Raw genomic sequence first — 18,913 nt, forward strand, 5'->3', positions numbered from 1 at the left:
AAGACAGATTGCAACTTACATCTAAACTTACCTTTGAGATCTCAAAATTTGTCAGGGAAAAATCCTAAAACTTTAACATTTTCCCGCAGTTTATGACATTTTTTATCGGTCCTGTCATATTTCCTATGCCCACAACGTTAATTATCACCCAATTTTGCATCAACATATTTATAATTTTCCCGCAATTTATGCATTACAAAAAGAAAAATGTTTGTGGAGAAAAAATTACGTTGGCATGATGTTGGCCGTCCAGTAGTGTTTACAAATATTACGTGGTCAAGTTTCTTGACACTAGGGCACTCTACTCAGCGGATTTGAACCAGTAAGCATGTAAAATTTGGAACAATTTGTGCCGTATCTCCTGCCACTGCCAAGCTCTACTTGGTATGGTGGCTGATGAGAGTAACTAGGTTTGTTTGAATGAAGATATCATGACCAATCCCTGCCATTTTCAAACTGCCTCTACTGCACAGACACAGTTTCATGATTGTTGTGATCATTGTGACACATTTGTTGAACCGTATTTAGTGTGTTTTGGCGTATGGCCACTTGGGGCACTAGTTGACACCATCATTGACTTTGCATTGCTCAAATGTTTTTAGTTTAAACACAGTGCTGGTCACGTATTTTATACATGCTGATCAAAACGTGTTTCGAGAATGTATTCTCGTTGTCAAGTGCAGTATTTAGGTATGTATTTTTTGTGATGTTACACAAACAATGTGAGTGATAGTTTGTGTGTGTGTGTGTGTGTGTGTGTGTGTGTGTGTGTGTGAGAGAGAGAGAGAGAGAGAGAGAGAGAGAGAGAGAGAGAGAGAGATTTTCTACACAGCTGATAAGGCACAGTCCTTGATAACCTCAGAAAGATGACAGCAGTGCAAGAGATGCAGAATAACACACATGCAAACACCACAGAAAATATTTATCTACGTATTTGGACTTGACAGTGAGAAAAAATTATTGAAACGTGTCATGCTAAGCATGAAAAAATATGTAACAAGTGCAGTATTACATTATTTAAATAAAGAATGGCAGCTGCAGACTAACAAAAATGTCAATTATGACACATGAAATTGAGTGAAACATTCCTACTTTCCAAACAGTTATCAGTTCCAGTTACATCAGTGGTTTTTATTAGATAATAAACCTTCATTAGATAATAAAAAAGTCACACATAAAGTGCAAGGGGGTTTCTTTTACGTAACTTGTACAGCTTAAAACGTTATTTCCCATGTTTTCCACTTTTATTTTTAAGTCCCTTGAAAAGTGTAAAAGGGGGGGGGGGGGTATTTCACTAATGCTTTCATATGTTTTTGGCCTGAAAGCATTTCAAGGAGAAGCTCAGCAGAAATATCTTCATGCGCTCTGAAGTACGTTCTCACACATTTCAGTCTGCTTAGTGGTGGTGATGTTGGCAATGTGGTAGTGTAATCTGGCCCTTGTATTGGGCAGAATAACAACTGGTGGATGATTTACCTTTTCCAAAATTTGATTTTCTGTAAATATTCCACTGCTGCGGACTACAAATACCTCACTACAGAGCAGAGAGCAACACAGGGTCCTCAGGTGACTGGATTCCAGTGATTGCCAATGCCAAGGATAACTGATGCCTTATTTGGAAGATGAAATGACAGTCTTGGAGGGAGTTTAGTGCACTAGACCAGCGGTTGCATAAAGGCTCATTCAAATTAACTAACTACATCTAGCTATTTTACCAACTGAAAGTGTGAAGAGGAAAGACTTACTTGACATAGCAGTATATCCCAGCTGAAATACGAAATTTCTATCAATACCTACCAAGTGAATAGTAGATTTGTACATGTGTGTGGAAAAACCCTTTGATCGAGGACCAGAAATGGAATGGCGAATGTGCATGTTTAGTGTAATTGTAACAGACATAGTGCTAAAATTTCCAGTATTTTTCTACTGCTTCTTGTTCCTATTTGTATTGCAACAACCATTGTGTGTTTTGATGCCTGTTGTGTACATATATCATACATAAAGTGCAAGGGGGTAGCTTAAAATGTTATTTCCTTTATTTTACACTTTCCTGTGTTTCTGTTTCTACAACAATTAACACAGAAAAACAGTGTATTTGAGCAGTACAATGTTGTTACTGTCCAGATACAACATTATTTGTCCATTAAAATTAAAATATTGCTAGTTTTTCAAGGAAAACATAAGCAATTGTGTAATAACTGTTAAAAAATCCAGAATGGTATTTTATCTAATATACACTGCCTGCACCAAGAAAGTCCAAATAGGAAAATGCAAAACAGTTGTTTTTCTGTAAAATTAGCTTTTTGCTAGTTACAATGTTTTGTAGGTGAGCAATTCAGTTCTAGAGCATAAATGATATCTTCATTTTCACGTCTCTGCAAAGGGTCTGTTAGACTCAACACTAAAGTCCAGTCTGGTAAAAAGTGGTCGTGTTTTACACAAATCAAACTGTTCAGTCCTGTTATTGATGTCTTCTGTGATTTGATCAATTTTTACTTCAAAACTTTCTAGATTTTTGTGTGATGGTTCTGCCTCAAGATTCAGTGCATTGACCACTTTCCAATTTGAATTGTAATATAAATTACAATAAAAAATACAAGTATACAATCAACAGGTTCAAGGAGGAAGGTACTATAAATGTTTTTTCTCTTTATGTCAAGCCACATTAGAGATTTCACAATCGACAACCTGATGTTTATGAAGTTTTGAAAGAATGCTGAAATCCATAATGGTGCTTTGGCCGCAGTAGGGGCAGCAAACCACACTTCAGCATACACTCTGTCAATCAAAATAACAAACATCACAAAATATGTCTCTTCCTGTGGTGATAAATTCAAATTCACCATGAAATACAAATATTTTCAAGCAGTAAATGACTTTCAGCAGCCACCGTGCATGAGAGATACTTCTGGAACACTGAAAAACACTCTTCTTTTAATTGTGGTGATGGCATTTTTGAGAGAATTTCATCATTGCATGTTCCTGGAGGTTGATGAAAATCTAGTAACTTTGATTTAACACTGCAGGAACTTGCTGTCACCAGTTCAGCTAGTTGGTTTGTGTAAAAATGATAGGAAGATCTCGATGATAGCCAGTTAAATGAGGGAAGTACAAGAAAAAGGACCAGTGCTAAGTGATTAGTGAGTTTTCCTTTTATTTTCAAATTTGTTTATGTATAACATTTATATTAAAAGTTCATAAATAAATTGCTTACCAAATTGTTGAAATTCATATTCACTTTGTTCTCCCAGCTGCTCTGCTTGCTCAGATACTCTTCTCTCTCATTAACAGGTAGCTGGTAAGCAATTCCATGCTTGACTCTTGGCCATCCTTTTAACTGTTGGTTGACCAAGAACTTTTTATCTTCTTCCGTAATTATGATATTAAACACATTAGCATGTTCTATGTGAAAAATGTCAAGAAGTCTTTGAACAATATGTGTTTGTCTTTGCTTATCAGCATTCAGTGATCTTCCATCAAGTTTTTGTAGTTGCCTCGATTGTTGACACAAAATTTCTAATTTTTCTACACAGTTTCGCAGCTCATGTTTTGTAATTTGTGATTTACCCCGATAAATCATCACATCCCATACACAGATAGTGTGGCACTTTGATCCTCAGTTAATTTATTCAACCTCATGTTGTAAGGGAAAACCTTTAACTTTTGTTGCACAGATGGCAGTTTGCTTCCAGTTATTGTGTGGGTATAACACCCGAGTAAATAAAGTTTCTTCGATCATGTCATGTATCGGATTATAAATGGAGATGTTCTCGGATGAGACTCACATGTGTCACGTGATAGGATAAAAATGGAGAAGCTGACATGTGACAATCTTGTCGACTCCACACAATATTATTGAATAAACTTCTAGCTTGTGAACCCCCACATGTACCAGCACAAACAGTTAATTGTAAATTAGGAAGTCACTGTTCATAGGACCTCCACATGTGATTGGATTTTTAAGTGTTGGCTGTGCTACAGTGTAGAGACCAACCACTGCATATTGTCACATTCCCTAAAAAGTCAAGTCACAAAGTTCAAATAAATGCAGGCAGGAATTTACAGTTTTAAATTTTAACAAAACTGAATTTATTTCAATATGCTTGTGCCACTAATACCAAGTTAATAATAATTTAACATTGAATCAATTAATACCTGTACAAGTCTTAAACTAAAGAGAGGACAGTGTTTCACAGTCACGTAAACTTCCGGTAAATTATGAGAAATAATCAAAATTCCTTTAGCGTAAGTTTAAAATCAAAAGTTCTACAGTGTTAGACTAGCTATAATCCTGAGTGCAAATCACTCACAGAAATAACAGTAGTAAAGATTTTAAGAATTCAGACTAGTTAACCTGACATGAAGTCCCCTAGTTAAAAATACTTCAGGGTATTCACTAACAACCTCACGCCCGCAGCTCAACACGATATAACTTCAACACACTTGAGAGGTGAAATAATGCCACTCATACATACTCCCTTCTCCAGATCTCAAAACCAACTGTCAGAGGAATGCAAATCAAAGAGACGTGCATCAAGATGGCTGCTGCTATTTCGACCCTCACCTTGATGCGAGTCAAGCACTTATGCTTCAGACTTCTGCAACACACTCAAAAACTATAAATTTAATGTGATATACATGTATTGTGTGTTAATTTGCACGTAAATTTCCTCAGCTTTCTCGTGCTGTACTTAGTTTTGCTGTAACTTAAATACATCATTCATAAGTAATGATTTTGTCTAGGAAAACACTATTTTGCATTGTCCTGTTACTAATAAATATAAATAATTAAAATTAAGTACAATTATACAGATCAGCTATGTGTTATTCATGACGCTACCGCTATTTTTAGTGTTTCATTCATTATTTATGTAAAAGTTCGTGTCATTACGTGAGGAATGCTCAATCATGCCTTTAGTTTAAAATAGGTAATGTTTATGAAAAACCTACTATGATAGTCAGATTGTGCTCAATGAGACCTATTAGTGAACACTTTGTTTGTGATAATCGCTTAAGGCTTTGTCAGGATATTAGTTTCTGAAGTTAACTTTGCACATGAAACATTTAACATGAAATAACTTGAAACTACACTTTGTATTGACAGCATGTTTTTACCCACACACTCATCTTAATTTTGTCTTTGTAACCATGTTACTGGCTTCTCTGTCACTAGTTGAATTCAGATTCTATTGGATTTAGTCGTAATTTATATTTATTCTTGATACTCATTCCAGCCATGGTGGTTACCACTCCATGTTTCACTCCAGTGACCCGGATTTCCCTGCCATGTGGTCAGAGCCTGAGGTTACCTGACCTGCAGTCTTTGTAATTCTCATACTCAGTGTTGCGCCAGTCACTAAGGCTCAAATGGTGCCGCCATCTTTTGACAACACAGCAAAACTCGTGTGGCTACTGGGCTCCAACCAGCTAGTCGTCCTCGCACATTTCATCACAAACAGAATGGGGCACATGGCCACGCCTGTTTTTAGGGTTTCTAGTCTCAGTTACTGGCATATACTGTCTTAGTAAATAAACTGAAAATGAAGACATTTCCTCAATACAGCTGCTGTCTTCTCTCAAAGTGATTCTATTTGAGTGGCCCGGGTTGTGTTGTAAAAGAGAAATACTTCTCTCCCTCTTACCTTCCCTCCCTCCCTGTATTGAGATTACTGACCTGTTGTGTTACCCAATCAACGTGGTCTGCAATGTGAACATGTTCACTTAAGGAGACTGAAGCATATGTACTGCCTGCATCGAGTAATGAGTGAATCAATCATGCATAGGAAATATTTTGCGAAATTTATGGTTTTATTTTTATGAATTGCCTAATTTTGAAGGTCCCCCTTATTGTAGTGAGCCAAAATTTCACATAGCTCATTTTTTACATGGAGTGGAACTAAATGTGGTGGGTAGACAAAGAAAAATCATCAAATTTAAAAGTTCCAAATCGGAGCCACCCAACTGATGCATGTTAAAGCATTCTGAGGTCATCTCCAAGCTCTTTGTGTTGGAAACATCCTCAGCTGGTGTATGCCTCATAGTCTAACATTGGAAGATATTGGTTGGCGTTTTATATTCTCTCAGTACTGCCCAGTAGATACAATTTCTGTAAATCAAAATTGATATTGACGTGATGAACAGTGACTGGTGTGAATTTGTGATTAAGCTTGCATAAGCATTTTAAGATTTGCATAAGAACCTGTAAGAAGTTGACAAAAGTGGGCTTCCAAAGGCACAAGATTTTCTGCAGTTATTACAAATTATTAAATTTGTTGTTGTTGTTGTTGTTGTTTTTGTTGTGGTCTTCAGTCCTGAGACTGGTTTGATGCAGCTCTCCATGCTACTCTATCCTATGCAAGCATCTCCCAGTACCTACTGCAACCTACATCCTTCTGAATCTGCTTAGTGTATTCATCTCTTGGTCTCCCTCTACAATTTTTACACTCCACGCTGCCCTCCAATACTAAACTGGTGATCCCTTGATGCCTCAGAACATGTCCTACCAACCGATCCCTTCTTCTAGTCAAGTTGTGCCACAAACTTCTCTTCTCCCCAATCCTATTCAATGCTTCCTCATTAGTTATGTGATCTACCCATCTAATCTTAATAAATTATTAAATTTATTAAATTAATATCAAACATTATGGAAAAAAACTTTGCAACTTGCTCTTTTCATTGGTATAAAGAGTGTTCATTTTGGATTTGTGCTTGAATAATATGAAGTTTTGAAAATGGGTCCCTCATTTAGAATAACCCTGTAAGATGATTAGTGTTGAAAAAAATATAAATTCAAATAAAAAGATCAGTGGGGTTCGATCCAGTGATCCAAAGATTACGGAGCTCGAACGCTAACCACACTACTGCTTCCAGTTCGTGCGCAGGGTCGCAATGCACCTGTACACCATTGACGTGAAATACTTCTCTTGACGGTTTCTTGAACTCACCTCAGTAGTACTCCTTACTACTTGAATGTTGTTATCCTACTGGACTACTAATAGTGTACGAAGTTTGAAGTATATCTGTGATCTGTACATTTTGGGCTCTCTTTGTTAGGCACTTTAGATCCACATTTGGCCCTCCATGAGTTTTAACTCCTCCAGGAAATGACAGTGTTTTGATTCGTGAAAAGCTTAAAAAACACGCATGAACAGTTCTCTCAAGAAGGCATATCATTATATCTTCATAAGCAACTTACCACCAGAGTGCACAAGTCACAGTACTGCCGATAAAAACATTTGTAATACAAAAAATTTCTGGCTTGCGGAAATATGTAAATTGCTCAAAAACAGGTTTGCACCACCTGCATATCTGTGAATGTACATGGGCGTAGATTCGAGGGGCACATAGAATAAAAGAAAAAGCATTATGGAAACTAAGAGATACTGTACTGTGAAATAAAAACAAAACTATAAACAAAATAAAGGCTGTGTGTTTAGAAATGCACTTCTCTAAAATTGTGATGCCAGATAGCATTCAATACTGTGTTCTTCGGCATGCTGTCTGATGATGGTACACAAATCACAGTCAAGCCCGTCCCACTAATTGACAACGGCCGTCTCAGAGTCATCCAGCGACCTGTGAGGGTTCCTGCAATGTCACAGTCTCACCCAATCGAGTTCATGACAGCAGATACCGCAGGCCATTCCATTTATTCAATTCCTGTGTCTCTTAGGAAAGTGTTCTTGATGTGGACATTGTGTGCTTGTGCATTATCTTCACCCAGGACGAATCCATGGCTGAAATGTCGGACATTAGGCTGGAGAATCTTGTCCCAATACTGCACAGCCTTCAAATTGTCCTCAATAGCAATGAGTGATGTCAGTTATCCATACATGATACTGGCTTGTAAAGTGACTGACTCACCTCTCTGCCGAACCCTCGGAACTACGTGCTCGAGATGAGCATCGGTACCCGGCCACCTTTACACGCTACTACGATTATTGTCAGGCACTGGACAAATGCTCCATTCATTGATGGAGGGAACCAGATGCTATGCACCAATGTTCTGTTCGAGGGATGCTCTCGCACACCACAGTGCTGAGGTATTTGTTCCGCTGTTTGAAGTGGATGCTTGAAGGTCAAATTGATAGCACATGTGAAGATGGTTGCTATCTGTTGGAGTTGGCAGAAAATCCAGTTTCCTCCGAAAAGGCAGTTTGCTTTTCTATTGCACTTTCCTAGGGTATCTGTGAGCCATAATTTTTGTGTGTCAGTCATTAGCTGGTGGTGTTAACTGTGGACAGTCACTAAAAGGCTTACCTTTAATATTTTGTGTCTCACTATAGTGGTAGAGTGTTGCAATGACGCTGCTGTGTCATATGGCAATTTTGAGGACAACTTCCATGCTGACAACCTTTCTTGCTGTGTGTGTGATCTAAACTCAGGGCTTGTTGACTGACTGAACAGTCTGCACAAGCAGCAGTGTGCGCACTTGGAGGCACATTACACTTGGTTGAAGTGCACTGAGAATGCGTGTATAGTTGTTACCTCCACTACCCAAGTAGTGGCTGTTCCATGTCGATAAAAGGTTATTGGGGAAAAGATGTCTGATCAAAAAATACAAACTGTGCAAGTCACGAGAGTGCTGCGAAAGGGTTCGAAATCTGGTTTTACTTTTTGTTGTGAGTTAAGAAAGGAGATAGGAAGTTTGAGAGGTTGACAAGAAGTAATTAAAGCTTTTGGTTGTGGTGATTATAATGACGACTGATAACTGTAAAAGTTACATAAGGATTCTTAGGAAGGGGGATGCAAGAGATAGTCCACAAAATGAAGAGTACTTATGAAGTGAAGTGGACACAAGATGGTGTTCGATGTTTCTATATTGTTACTGAAACAGAAAGGAAAAATGAAAGATAGAATGGTGCAAGGGTAAAGGGAGAACTAATGGTGAGGGAAAATCAAGAATTGTAATGAACAGTTATCTAAAGGTCCAAACATGCTTCTGGGATTTAAAGTAGGCATTTGTTGTTTATTGTATCTGTAAGTCATTACCTGGTTAGGACAGCAGTAGCTGTAAGACTGGTGTAAACTGTTATGTGAGGGGTAGTCAACCTTTTTTAACTAATGCCTACATTTGTATATCTATTAGTATGATTTTGTAACCATCCACAACTTCTGCAGTAATGGTGATTGGTAGGAAAGTAACTCTACTTTATAAAAATTATAAAGCAGAGTTGCAGCTAGTTAAAGTGCATAATAATGTAATTGTTACTAAATACTTTGTCAAACTTTTATGAAAACTTTATCTGTACAATCTGTTGCCCACCCTTAAAGCTGGAACTCCCACTAGTGAGTGATAGGACGAGGCTGACTGCAACTGCGTTACACTAAACACTGTAAAACAATGTTTGTAATAATAGCATACATTTTGCATAAAACATAAGATTTTTTAACAACCTTGTGATATATATATAGTGTATCCATTCTGTACTTGGCACATAATTTCTTCAGGATACGAAAGAAACTTGTCTACCTTTAAATGAAACGTCTGCTATTTTTACTTTTTATTCTACTTTATTTTACATGTCTAGTCCCGAAGGACCAAATTGATTACCAATCTCAAAGGTCATGGAACGTGTCAGTACATGAAATTACAACATAAAAGTAATAACAGATAAAATAAAATGTTTATGAACCCAAAAAAAGACAAGCCATGAATGTATGTAAATGCAATCAATAATATAACACTGGAATCAGCTTAATTTTTCAAGGAGTTCCTTGACAGAATAAGAGAAGTGACCCACGAGGAAACTCGTCAGTTTAGATTTGAAATCGCATGGATTACTGCAAGATTTTTGAATTCTTGTTGTAACTTATTGGAAATGGATGCAGCAGTATACTTCGCACCTTTCTGCATAAGAGACAAGGAAGTGTTATCCAAATGCAGATTGGATTTCTGTCTATTGTAGTGAAAGCTGCTAATTCTTGCGAATAAGCTGATACTGTTAACAAAAAAGATTAAACATATACATATTGAGAGGCCAGTGTCAGAATATCCAGACTAATTAACAGGGGTCAACAAGTAGTTCATGAACTTGTACCACTTATTACCCAAACCACCCATTTCTGAGGCAAAAATATGAGGGCTGTACCAAAAGTAAGGATCTCAATATTTTACAAATAGAAAGCATTGTCTGTTGTTGTTATTTTATACATTGTTGCAAAGCTTACACTTTTGTCTGTGTTTCAACATAGTCTCCATTTTTTGACACACTTTTGAAGATGATGCTCCAACTTTTGTATTCCTAAGTCAAAGAAGTCTCCCGCCAACCGGTTGAGGAAGCGTGTGGCCTCTGCTCGGGCTTCATCATTGCTCTTGAAGCGTTTGCCATGCAAGTGTTCCTTTAGCTTGGGGAGGAGGTGATAATCGCTGGGGGCTAAGTCTGGGCTGTACGGGGGATGGGGCCTAACAGTCCACCCAAATTTATTGAAAAGCTCCTGTGTTTGATGAGCAACGTGGGATTGAGCGTTATCATGAAGAAGCACTAATCCCTCGCGTCAGTTGTCCTCTGTGGTGATTCTGGATTGCTCGCTGGAGTTTGGTCAATGTTTCACAATATCTGTCTGAGTTTATTGTCGTCCCAGGTTGCATGAAATCGATGAGGAGTACCCCCTTCAGATCCCAAAACGCCATCGCCATAACTTTTCCTGCCGAATGCATTTGTTTGAATTTCTTTGGTGGCGGTGAACCAGAGTTATGCCACTGACGAGATTGTTGTTTTGTTTTGGGGGTGTAATGAAATACCCACGCTTCATCTCTCATGACGCTAGAGTCCAACAACTTCTCCTTGTTGTCTCCCCCCTCACATTGTAGAAGAAATTTGCAAGCACAGTCAAGGCATTGCTCTTGTGTCCGTCAGTCAGCATCCATGGGACCCAGCGAGCACACACCTTGTGTTAACCCAACGTTTCTGTTAAAGTTCTTTCAATTGTGCTGTGGGAAGCTTCAGGAATGCATTCAGCAAGTTCACGGACAGTGACCCTCTGATCTTTGAGCAGCTCACTGTTGATCTTCAGGACAATTGCATCCGAAACCAGCAGTCTGCCACTCCGTTCTTCATCGTGAACTTCCATGCGACCCTCAGCAAAAGCCCTGCACCATTTGCGGATGTGCTGAATGGACATGCACTCTTCACCATAAACCTCAGTCAGTTGTCGATGAATCTCCACAGGCGGTAAGTTCCTTGCATGGAGAAACTGGATACTGCTTGAACCTCGCTCTTGGCGGGAGCAGCGATCAACACTTCCACCTCTGATGGCTGCCAGGCCAACACTGGGAGACATAGTGAATCGCAGAAGGGCAGGCTCGAAAGTGGGGGAACCACTGCGCACAGCACTGTTGTCGGATTTAGCCTAGTACCTTCCCTAGAGCTCACTGGGAACCTTACTTTTGTACAATCCTCGTATCCTTTGAGAATGGGAAGAGTTACCCCAAAATATAATACCATATGTCATAAGCGAATGAAAATAAGCAAAGCAGCCTACTTTTCGTATTGAACTATCACTAACTTAAGATGCCATTTGAATAGTAAAAATGGCAGCATTAAGTCTTGAACAAGATCTGAACTTGGCTTTCCACAGCAGTTTACTATCTATCTGAACACGTAGAAGTTTGAACTATTCAGTGTCACTAATCATATGCCCATTCTGTGAAATTAAAATATCGGGTTTTGTTGAAGTGTGTGTTAGAAACTGTAAAAATTTGCGTTAGTTTATTTTCTTCATGCCATGAACTTTGTCTTGAACTGAACTATTTGAAACAGTGCTAATGTTGCACACAACATCCTTTACTACTAAGCTAGTGTCCATCAGCAAACAGAAATATTTTAGAATCACCTGTAATATGAGAGGGCATATTATTTATACAAATAAGGAACAGGAGAGGCCCCATCACTGATCCCTGGGGTACACCCCCCAATCCCATCTCCTTTAGTCTCGCCCCACCCAGACGCCCCTCCATCATAGCCATTCTCGACACTGTGGAGAACGACCTTTTGCTGTCTGTTATTGAAGTAAAGGTAAACCAATTGTGAGCTACTCCCCTTATTCCGTAATGGTCTAACATCTGGAACAATATTTTGTGATGAACACAAACAAACACCTTAGTTAAATCAAAAAAGATGCCTAGCATTCGAAACCTTTTGTTTAATCCATCCAGTACCTCGCAAAGAAAACAGAATGTAGCATTTTCAGTTGTTAAATCACTTCTGAAATCGAACTGTACATTTGATAGCAAATTATGTGAAATAAAATGATTAATTATCCTTACATACACAGCCTTTTCAATAACTTTAGCAACCACTGATGGCATAGATATGGGTCTAAAATTGTCTACATTATCCCTTTCTTCCTTTTTGTAAAGCGCCTTTTGCTACTGAATCATTCGGGGAAACTGACCATTCTAAAAGGAAAAATTACAAATATGGCCAAGTACAGAGCTAACATGCGCAGCACAGTACTTTAATATTCTGTTAGGTACTCCATCATATCCATAAGAGTCCTTAGTTTTCCATGATTTAATTACTGATTCAATCTACACCTTGTCAGTATCACAGAGGAGTATTTCATACGTCAGTCGCAGAAAGGTGTTTTCCAAGAGAGTTATATGATTCCCTGTAGAAACATAAGTTTTTATTTAATTCACCAGCAATGCCCAGAAACTGGTTGTTAAATACTGTACATGTATCTGACTTATCGGTAACAGAAAGCCGTGCGGTTCTAGGCACTTCAGTCTGGAACCGCGTGACCGCTACGGTCGCAGGTTCGAATCCTGCCTCGGGCATGGATGTGTGTGATGTCCTTAGGTTAGTTAGGTTTAAGTAGTTCTAAGTTCTAGGGGACTGATGATCACAGATGTTAAGTCCCATAGTGCTCAGAGCCATTTTTTTGGTAACAGAAATATCATTTTAAGCACCTTACAATACTGTTTGTAATGGGCTACTGTAGCTCAGTTGTGACTACTTTTAACATTTTGATATAATTCCCACTTTGTTCTATAGGATATCCTTATCCCACTAGTCAGACACTCAGGCTGCCTTTTACTGCCAGTACCCTGTTTAGAATGTTATAATGGAAAGCAACTTTCAATGAGTATGAGAAATGTATCAAGGAAAGAATTATCTTTGCTATGTTATCAAGAGAAGCAGTATTTAGTGTACGAGTATTGTTCCAAAGATGTAGGGACATCAATTGTGATGTATTTGCTTGCCTCATTATCAGAAGGCATTTGATCGTGTGGAGCATGAACAAATGATATAAGTACTAAAGGAAACTGGGATTGATGGGAAAGAAATTATAGCCAATTTATACTGGAACCAATCTACAGCCATGAGAATAGATCAAGACCAATCAGAACAAGTGAGAATACAACATGGCATCAGGCAGGGTTGTATAATATCACCAATACTCTTTAACCGGTATTCAAAACACACGTTCAAAGAAGCCTTTCTTGACATGGAAGATGGAATCTCAGTGAATGGGGTCACACTCAACAATTTTCGTTATGAAATTGACACCATGGTTTTTATGGATACAATGGAAGGGCTGCAGAAGCTGTTAAAAATTTCTGAGACAAGCAAGAAATAAGGCTTTGACATGAACACAAACAAAACAAAACAAAATTTATGATCATCAGCAGGAACGACATTGGAGGTGTGAATCTGTACATTGGTGGCACAAGCATAGAGCAAGTTTCACAGTACGGTGTCTGGGCACCATCATTAACGAAGCATGGGACAACTCGCAGGAGATAAAGTGTCGCATCGGAAAGGTGAAGAGTGTTTTCAACTCGATGAGCTCAGCCTTCAAGAGTCATGATCTTACCATGAACACAAAAATGTGTTCTCAGTTCTCTTGTATGGTGTGGAAACATGGACCCTTACAAAGGCAACCATTACCACACTCCAAGCCTTTGAACTCTGGCTATACAGAAGGAGGTTGAGAATATCATGGACTCAAAAAGTGACAAACATGAAGGTTCTCTGTCGAGTTAACAAAAGCCCAGAGCTGATCAACATCATCAAGTGTCGCAAACTACAATACCTTGACCACTTCATGAGTAATTAAAAAAGATATGAACTGCTTCAACGCATCCTGCAAGGAAAAATCGAGGGAAAGAGACCTCCAGGACGAAGAAGAATTTCCTGGCTCAATAACCTTAGATCTTGGTTTAATATTAGCCCTGAAGAACTGTTTGCATTGCAACTGATTTAGACAGAATAGGCATGAAGATCGTCAACGTCAGAAGTGGACATGCATGATAAGAAGAGGAAGATCTATGTTATCGGCACTATAAGCATCCTGTCACTCTTGTTCCATAACGAGGTTTAAAAAACTCTATTTCCATTGAATTAGCTTTTCTACACAGTTTGTAGTTATATATAACATTCGCTTGAGTACTAGAAACCTTTTAGTGTTAAATTTTGTGCACCATGGTTTACTAACAGAATGCCTGTCTTGTAATGAAGAATGGATAAAAATATTGTCTGTGTCTGTCCTACTGTTCCCATGCATTCCATCATTCATTCTTTCTTTCTTTTTTTTCCCCCCACATAACAAAATTAAAGTTGAGGTCACCACATACAACTAATTTTTGGTACTTCCTATAAAGTGAACCAAGAATGCTCTCTAGCTTGAGCAGAAATGTTCTGAAGTCAGAATTTGGGGACTTATAAATAACAATAATTCAAAGTTTTGTTTCACTAAATTAAACTGCTGCTGCACAACATTCAAATACCTGTTCAGTGCAGTGCCATGATACGTCTGCGGACTCAAATGGAATACTGCTTTCTACATAAATGGCCACTCCCCCCCTCCCCCTGCCCCCCCCCCCTCCACAAAGAACTCCTTGAAAACAGCCAACTAATCTGTATCCTGGTAAAGGAGGCCTATAAATTGTCAAATTATTTAAGTGGTGCTCCAATATACCAATAATGTTAGTCAACGTCTATAAGCAGTTCACTAACTTTGGCTCTAACACCTCATATTTTGATGAAATATGCTACTCCTTTGAAGATGCTTCCTTTATTGGAGAGACTTCTTTTAAGTGGGGATACCTATCAGCTGACTTCAGTCTAAAAAAGATTCAGCTCTAACACCAACTACTACAGGAATTTTCCCACAAGTGATCCCGCCACTGCCCACTACGCTGTTACCTGTAAGCTTTGCCAACCTCCCCTTCCCATACCTATTGAGGTGCAGGCCACGCCTTGTGAAACCCGATCTATTGATAGATTCATCTGGGACCAGTGCAATTTGAGCCATCCCCTCCACCATCAGTGCCTTCTCCAGCATGCCTGACTGCAGCATTAAGACAAAGCCGATCGTGGCGCTGAAACAAGTGCATGAAGTGCTCTTTCGTGCAATCGGGTTGAGTAGCTATTGTTTCAAGCTCACCACCTACATCATACTCCCCACCCTTAATCACTACCTGATCCTCTTTCGTAAAATTCCTATGTAACTCCACTACATCAACTGTCACCTGAGCCAACCCCGCACTAGACTTCACAATGCTGATGATCTGATAGTCACTTCCCAGCACTTCATGCAACTATTTGCCTGAGGTATTATTTTGGGCTGTAGCTGTGTTGGAAGGGTCTGTATTGACATCATAAGGTTTCAGCAAACATTTTAATATTTTATGTTAAACTTAGAAAATTTTCCCACTTGTGTGACCAACTTAAGCTTTAAACCAACTATTGTTGATGGGTACAGTTCAGTATATCGGACAAGAAGTGACTTCTTGGTAATATGTTAAATCTGTTACAATGCCTCTGTGTCAGATTTAGTTTTGTGTGTAATTTTTATGTCAACATATTTTATAAAAAAAGAAATCCTGCCAAATCTTCGTGTGTGTAAAGCAGGAATGTTTCTTTGTTGTTCGGTGTTTTTCTTTCTTCTGTAATTTTATTACGTGCAACTTAAATGAGCTTTTAAATATTTATTGCTGTTATAGAAAACATTCCTCCCCACCCTCTCATTTTATAACTCTTTGTCAGTTCTTGCTAACTTTCAGTTGCTCCATTGTGTACTAGCAATGTAAGGGAGACTTAGGATCCCTATGGTAAGTTTTAATTTCCATGTCGGTTCCTGTATATTTACTAGTTTTGGTCCTGTGTTTCATGTCGTATGTTTGCAATGAATTGTCCACTCCGCTCAATAGTTTATTTGCATTGTACTGTCTCTGTTTTTAAGAGCATCAGCATTACAATACAAGGTAATAGAAATAACATTTTGTTTGTTGTTGAAGTCGTATGTAGATAGATGTGTGGCAGTTATATAATAGGTATTGCATAAGACTGTAAGTTAATGAAGCATCCACATTTAAGATTTGTTTATGATGTTTCTTAAATGAACAATCTTCATTTGAACCTCAGTGCAGTGTATCACCCAGTTAAAAGAAAATAGTGCAGTGAAAAAGTCCCTTTCGTTTCATATGACCTTATGCTATGTTTGTATATTTTTATTGGGATAAAGTTGTTTCAAAAATACAGATTATTCACTGTTCTGTTTCTGTATTGATAAAACTATATTTTGTTTCTGGAGGCTTTGCTTTTATTTTTCAAGCAGATTTTCAATACCGCAAACAAGAGCAAGCAAATTGTATCCAAAGTCTTTGTGTTGAACCACTCCTGTGATGGGTGAAGTGGAATTAAAAGTAAAGGTTTTGACCTGGAAGATTACCAATTCAATTTCTGTTTAGATTAATGCTTCTGGATTAAAACTGTGTGAAAGGCGAAGGTCTGGAGTTGAAGTGCAATCCAGCATGCAGCTTTAATCTGCCTGCATACTTCACTGTTGAGTGGCAGTTTTAATCTTATACTGATTAATTATGTAAAACATTTTTCTAGGAATCAGCCAACAGCAAAGTCAGGAGTAGAAGAATCTGACTCTACAAAATCCTCCACACATGGATCATCGGGAATACAGGATGATGCTCCTTCATTACTTTCATCAGCTTCTTGCAGAAAAGTGGTAAGCTTCATTTTATATTGAAAAATATTCTCAATGTTGCTACTATAATTCCAGGTGATCTCACGTAGTATTTGCTGTCATCTATGTAGAGGGTTTGCCGTAATTGCTTTGAACACATTCAGTTCAAGTGTGATAGTAACTCTGTATGTCACATCTGCTATTGTTTTCTGCCAGCTAAAGTTGGCAGTTACTATTAAGCTGTCATTGTCAGACCTCTGCTGATTTGACAATTCCTGTTGGCCACACTGCCGCAGTATTACTTTCCTCTCAAGAAGGTTTCATCTTCTGTATTGTTGGTTGGGCTTACCCCCGTAAGCAAAACCATGCACGCACGCGCACCCCCTCCCCCCCCCTCCACACACACACACACACACACACACACACACACACGTCATAGACACGGCAACTTGTGTTCCTCTTTTTGCCACTTCCAAACCATGTTTGATTTAGGAATTGGTCACTTTAGGTACTTGCCTGTCCAACCAAATTCTCTGTAACTTGTCAACCAGCATCTATGGCACTACATCAAACACATTACAAGAAGGTTTGTGGCCACTGTCAAGCATATTTACTAGAGACAGTTGCCGCTTTACAGGGTGATTGTTCTCCCCATTCTGGTGGTTGGAGTAGTTTGGTATGCTACATGTTTTTGACATCACGTTTAGCTTTTGCCACATGGGTAATAGTCCTGTATTGGAGGATTGGGATAAGAGAGATTGGCACATTTGTTTGCTGCCATACCTGAGAGACATCCCATCTCCAAAGTCATATGACCATTGTACTTTTTGTGGACCATCGTTTTGAGGGTTTACCGAGAATATCGTGTTACAGTTAAATGACCACCACAGATGTCACAAGCAACAGTGTGCAGACCATATGACATGTTGCTGTTCACTTATGATTACAAAATTTGACAGCTGGGCCACAGTGCAATAGATAACTCACTACTACTGTGCTGGAGAACAAGAGCAACATTAATGTCAGCTTTTAAGTGGCCATACAGACAAGAATTATCTCCTGACTGTGAGCAGCAGGAACAACCATGCTGCACTTTTTCCTCTGTTAAGTGTGCATCACAGGGCACTGACATTAGCACGTCTGCAGGACTTGGCAAGTTCAGCAGGGCGACGCATCCCTCTGGCATGACCAAATGTTCTTCGGAGTGGTATCTGCATCTTCATAGAGTCTCCACAAGCCACCAGTTAGTGTGTGGCAGAGGGTATCCCATACCACTACTAGTCATTTCATTTCCTGTTCCACTTGCATTTAGAGCATGGGAAAAATGTCCATCTATATGCGTCAATATGAGCCATAATTTCTCTTATCTTATGTTCCTGGTCCTTAAGTGAAATGTATGTTGGCAGAGGTAGAATCGTTCTGCAGTCAGCCTCAAATCTTGATTCTCTAAATGTTGTTAATGTTCCACAAACAGAATGTCACCTTCCCTCCAGGGATTCCCATTTGAGTTCCCAAAGCATCTTCATATTACTTGCGTGTTGTTCGAACATACTGGTAACAAATCTAGCAGCCTGCCTCTGAATTGCTTTGATGTCTTCCTTTGATGTCAGTTGCTTTATGGATTCTGGACTATATAGTCACCAGAGCTTGGGCTTGTTACTCATATTGAGGGTGATGTCAGATTAAAAGATGGTGCGTACTTTGGATTGCTGCCGTCATCCCTCCCAATCATCTGTGGAAAGTAATGAACTGGTGTGTTTCGTGTGGAGTTAGAGCTACATTGAGTCCATGGTGTCATCTGGGCGAAAAGGACTTACTCATCCTTGCTAGGCAGATACGTGTAATTCAGTCATTTTGCAGGAAAATATCATAAAGGTACAGTCATTTAATTGGTATGACAGTCGTGTTACGTTTGTGGAAATGATGACATACAGTTGCATATTATTTCTCTCCTTTTTTGTTGTACTTACATGATCAAAAATTA

General features: G+C 38.8%; 1 protein-coding gene across 1 annotated transcript in view; it reads left to right on the plus strand.

Annotated features, from left to right (window-relative positions):
* Positions 1–18,913, plus strand: part of LOC124722671 (histone-lysine N-methyltransferase trithorax-like) — a 226,929-nt gene that overhangs the window by 83,239 nt on the left and 124,777 nt on the right. The window contains exon 7 of the mRNA XM_047247815.1: positions 16,848–16,971. Within this exon, the coding sequence (XP_047103771.1) occupies positions 16,848–16,971 (124 nt within the window). The remainder of the gene's footprint in view (positions 1–16,847; positions 16,972–18,913) is intronic.

This window comes from Schistocerca piceifrons, chromosome X, assembly GCF_021461385.2.
Source record: "Schistocerca piceifrons isolate TAMUIC-IGC-003096 chromosome X, iqSchPice1.1, whole genome shotgun sequence".
In the NCBI taxonomy this organism is placed as follows: domain Eukaryota; kingdom Metazoa; phylum Arthropoda; class Insecta; order Orthoptera; family Acrididae; genus Schistocerca; species Schistocerca piceifrons.